At 40.4% G+C, this 4,783-nt stretch overlaps 1 protein-coding gene across 1 annotated transcript; it reads right to left on the reverse strand.

Annotated features, from left to right (window-relative positions):
* Positions 1–3,159: 3,159 nt before the first annotated feature.
* LOC114580134 lies at positions 3,160–4,500 on the reverse strand. The gene has a single exon (XM_028696673.1). It carries the CDS (start codon positions 4,498–4,500, stop codon positions 3,160–3,162), a length of 1,341 nt encoding a protein of 446 aa, XP_028552506.1.
* Positions 4,501–4,783: the final 283 nt, after the last annotated feature.

Raw genomic sequence — 4,783 nt, forward strand, 5'->3', positions numbered from 1 at the left:
AGATCAATGCAAAATTGGAGTGATTTGGATGGACTACTAATGTTAAATCCCTTGATTGTAGACTGTTTATTAGGCATTTAAATGCCTTAGTGATGTCAGAATTTGGCGATCTTAAGCTCGCTAGATTCATCTCATCGAGCCGCTCGATTCAACTATAAGCATGTTTAAAAACTTTTTGGTAATTCAAATTATGGTTTGAACCTTTCAAATGTTCTTGAGGTTATTGATTTGGACACATTTGAGCTCAGATTTAGTCGAATTTGGTGTCTTTGTGTTTGTCTTTTCGAGACGTTCAGTTCAACAATAAGTTTGCTGAAATCGAAGTTTAGATGGTTCCTGATTTAATTGTGCCATGAGGTTCGTGCCCGATCAAGATAATTTTATTGATATATAAAAAAGTACCATGGTCAAAACGTTGAAAAATTTGACCCGTTAATTATAGATGATTATATTTCTAAATTGTACATTATAATTACATATTTATAACTTACCATTTAGTATTTTAAATCAGTAATTTTCACCATAAGGATGAAAATTAACGCCCCAATTATAATCGTTGGCCTTTTTCTTTATTATCATTATTATTTTTTTAATTTTTTGCCTTTTGGTGGTTCGATGAATCTGATGAGCCTGATTGCAACCACGATAATAACGAGACCGAATTCGTGGTTCTGGAGCAAAGTTTATTAATGTAGCCACAGCAGGATTTTGGAATAATAGCTCCTCTAATCCAATAGGCTATAGTATTGATAATAGTAAATTTGAGAAACTGCACCCTACCTGCAAAAGAAAGAAACTTGATTTTCCAACCATCAAGTAGAGCAGAAAGCCTGCTCAGGAGTGGTTGAAAGTGAGTAATTTTGAGCCGTTTAGGAGAAATAGGGAGGCCCAGATAGATGAAAGATTCAATAACTTGGTGAATCCCCAAAACCTCGCAAATCTGAAATACCTCAGTAACAGAGTTAGAGAAGGTAATAGAGCTTTTGGAGGTATTGATGAAAAGGCCAGAATTAGACCCAAAATGTTGCAGGCAGGAAGAGAGGGCCTCAGCATTTTCAGTGGAGGCCGATCCGAAAACAAGAAGGTCGTCTGCATACATGAGATGATTAACATTAAAATTTCTGCTTTGAATCCCCTGAAATCCAATGTTGTTGTGAGGTGAGTGAAGAATTTGAGAAAGACCATCCATTACAATGCAGAATAAAAGTGGGGAAAGTGGGCATCCTTGTCTGAGCCCAGCAGATGAGTTAAAAAACCCCTCAAGGGAACCATTTAAGCAGACAGAAAAATGAACATCCAAGATACATCCTTTAATCCAAGAAACAAATCTATCTGGAAACCCCTTTTGAACCAATCTGTCAATCAAAAACTCTCTAGAAACACAATCAAATGCCTTTTTGATATCTAGCTTTGCACAAAATTTCTTGCTAGAACCCTTGAAATCTCTTAGAATTTCAGAAGCAAGGATAATATAGTCTGTAGAACATCTCTTCGCAATAAAGCCAGATTGACTTTCATGGATTATCAAAGGTAACACCAACTTCAATCTATTAGCAAGGACCTTTGCAATAATTTTATAAAAAACATTACAAAGGGATATAGGCCGATAGTCATTGATGTGAGCAGCATGAGATTTTTTGGGTATTAAAGTAATGGCCGTAGCTTTCATCCCCTTAGGGAATGAACCAGAGGTGAAGAAATTATTCACAGCTTTGTAGATTTGGAACCCAATCAAATGCCAAGCTTTTCTATAGAAAGCAAACGAGAATCCATCCGGGCCCGGAGTAGAAGATTCACTTCCCTCAAAAACTGCCTTTCTGACTTCATCAAAGGAAACCGAGGCAATCAACATGCCATAAAGATGAGTGGGGACAGTCTTACCAGAAGGAATGGTGTGAGAGATTGAAGGTCTAAAGGTAGGGTTGTAGAGTTTTTTAAAATGATTTACAACAGCCCTAGATATCTCAGCGTGAGAGGAAAAATGTCCTTCATCTGTGGTGATCTCTCTGATACAATTTTTATTGCTCCTATGCCTAATCTTAGCAAAAAGAAAGCATAAGTCATCTTCACCTTGAGAAAGCCAAGAAGTTTTGGCTCTTTGTGTTATCCAAGTAGACCAATGAGCTTGCAAAGATGCCAGGTTACCATTGATATTTTTTAAAGTAAAGTTAATATCATGGTCTAAAGGATTTTGTTGAAGCTCCAGTAAACAGGCGTTTTGCTTGGCTTTGAGTTCCAAAATGGAGGTAGACAAGAAATTAGAGGAAGCCCAGTTCCTATTTTTAAGAAGTCTTTTGAGGCATTGCAAGCTATGAGAAAAGGAAGCAATGGGGCTTCTAGCTGTCTTAACAGAGAAAGCAGCATAAACGTCATCCCAGAAACCATCCATTTCAGTCCAGTAGTTTTTGAATTTAAACCTAGCAGAAATAGGTTTCACATGAGTGGGACTGAAGATAAGCGGGGAGTGATCAGAGCCTTGAGGAGCATCAACTTTGTAGTAAGCTAAAGGCAGGTGATCAAGTAAAGCAGAATTAACCAGAACTCTATCAAGTTTAATGTGAATCGGATGGTCCACCCTTTGATTACACCAGGTGTAGAAAAGACCAGTAGAAGATAAGTCTTGCACACCACATTTAAAAACAACATTGTTTAACTCTCCCAAACGGCTTTCGGAGAGGCAAGTCCCACCCGCTTTTTCAGAATCAAAGCGGCAACAGTTAAAATCTCCCATTATAACCCACGGCTGATCTAGAGGTGGGATAAGCTCAATTAATTGATTCCATAAACTTCTTCTCTCGTCCATACTATTGCAAGCATAGACAACCGAAAGTAAAATGGGGGGAAAAGATCCCGCAGAAAAAACCCCATGAATAAGTTGAGGTGAAGTAAGGATGGGCCTAAAATTGATAGCAGAAGAATCCCATTTGATCCAGATTCTACCCGGGTTGGAATCCTTGAAGTTGTTGTGACTTTCTTCATTCTCAAACAACAAATGAGAATTTAAAAACCAATTATCTTCCGCAGAAGACAGAGCAATTCTAGCTTCTAAAACACAAAGTAATTTAAGATCATGTTCACGAATCAGAGACTTACAGAGATGCACCTTGTCCGGGTTATTGAAGCCCCGGACGTTCCAACTTGCAAATTTGGGAGGGGACATTAAAATTTTGAGGGTTTGGCCTTCTTGGCCGATTTGCCTTTAGGTGGCTTGGACTTGGAAGGGGATTTACCTTTGTCAGGTTTGGGTTTTTTCCCAGTAGAAGTGGAAGTATCAGGCGGCTCTTCCCCAACATTAGGAATGGAAGAAGAGCCATTTTCAGACAGACTGTCAACATGATTGGGAGTGTCTTCTTCAGCGGACTGAAGAAAATCAAACTTGTTACCAAGGGGGATTTTGGGGATATTAGGAAGATAATTTGGTGTTGGCTGTTCTGAGGATGAAGACACCTCAGTAGGGGAATTGAGGTTTGGGAGAGGGGGAATCAAGGTTTGATTATAAGAAATGGGTAATGAATCATTAACTGGAAGCGAAGAAGCGGGTAGAGTTTCATTGACTGGAAGAGAAGTGTCCTGAATAATGTTGAGTTTGGGATCAATAGGGTTGGTGGAGGTTTCAGCACTAATTGTGGGGTTTGTCGTTGGCTTTCTGGAAGGAGACCTGCGCGTCTGAGAAGCTCTATGCCGCGAGGTGCTCCTACCACGATTTTTGGGTGGTTGTGGAGGTAAAAAAGGCTGTGGATTTGGATTTTTTGGGCATAAGGAGAAAGGATGTATCAAAGAGCCACATCCTTCACACCGATCCGGCTTCCAGTCGTAGATAACAGAAAGGATAAGGTCTTCACCATCAATCTCTATAGGGATTTCTTCATGCAAGATGGAATCTTTAGTGATTTGGACACATACCCGGGCAAAAGTAAGTCTGGTTCTATTAGCTGTGAGAGCGTCAACAGAGATCGGGACACCGATATAACTGGCGATGCGAGAGATACCTGTCGGAGTCCATAGGGCTAGCGGAAAATCAACTATTTTGATCCAGAGAGGGATGGGAGCAGCCTCATCACGCTTCGGCTTGAACTTTGGGGACCATCTCTGTAGAATGAAGGGCTTACCAAGTAGGAACCAAGGGCCACCAGACAGAATAGATTCAAGGTCTTCAGAGGTAGTGAACTTCAGCAGGAAGAACCCATCTGCCAAGGAAAGGAGGGACATGGAGCCTTTAAGAGGCCAGAGCTTTTGCATGGCTTTGAGAAGTCGTTCATAGTATGGTCTAGGACCAAGAGAATATCCAATAAGGGCGTTGTTCCACACGGTTTTTCCTTCGGACAGATCGTTGAGGTTGAAGGAAAGCTTTTTCTGACCAGGAGCGTAGAAAGAGACTGGAAAGACATTAGCTTTGGGTATAGTGGTTGAAACATTATCAGCATAGGATCCTCCAGTGGGAGGATTGCCAAGAACAGAGGTGGAGGGAAGAGGGGGGAAATGAACCTGGGGTGAAGCCATCACAAGGGAAGGGAGAATCCCTCCCACAAAGGGAGGGAAAAAATGCAGGCGGCGGGAGATCTCAAAACCCTAGCAGAGCTTCCCTCTCTACATTATCCGAGGTCGTCTCTCATGGAAATCAATATAAGTTTTAATAAATGCGGTAATTCTCACTTTCCCAACGGAATATTTGTTACAAATATACCCCCTAGATTTCAAGAAATGTAAGCCGTCTGATTCAATTTTTTAATGGCTGCCATTTCTAATATTTTAATTTTAAATAAATTAAATCTCAACCGTCCAA

This window comes from Dendrobium catenatum, unplaced genomic scaffold (genome assembly GCF_001605985.2).
Source record: "Dendrobium catenatum unplaced genomic scaffold, ASM160598v2 fragScaff_scaffold_807, whole genome shotgun sequence".
In the NCBI taxonomy this organism is placed as follows: domain Eukaryota; kingdom Viridiplantae; phylum Streptophyta; class Magnoliopsida; order Asparagales; family Orchidaceae; genus Dendrobium; species Dendrobium catenatum.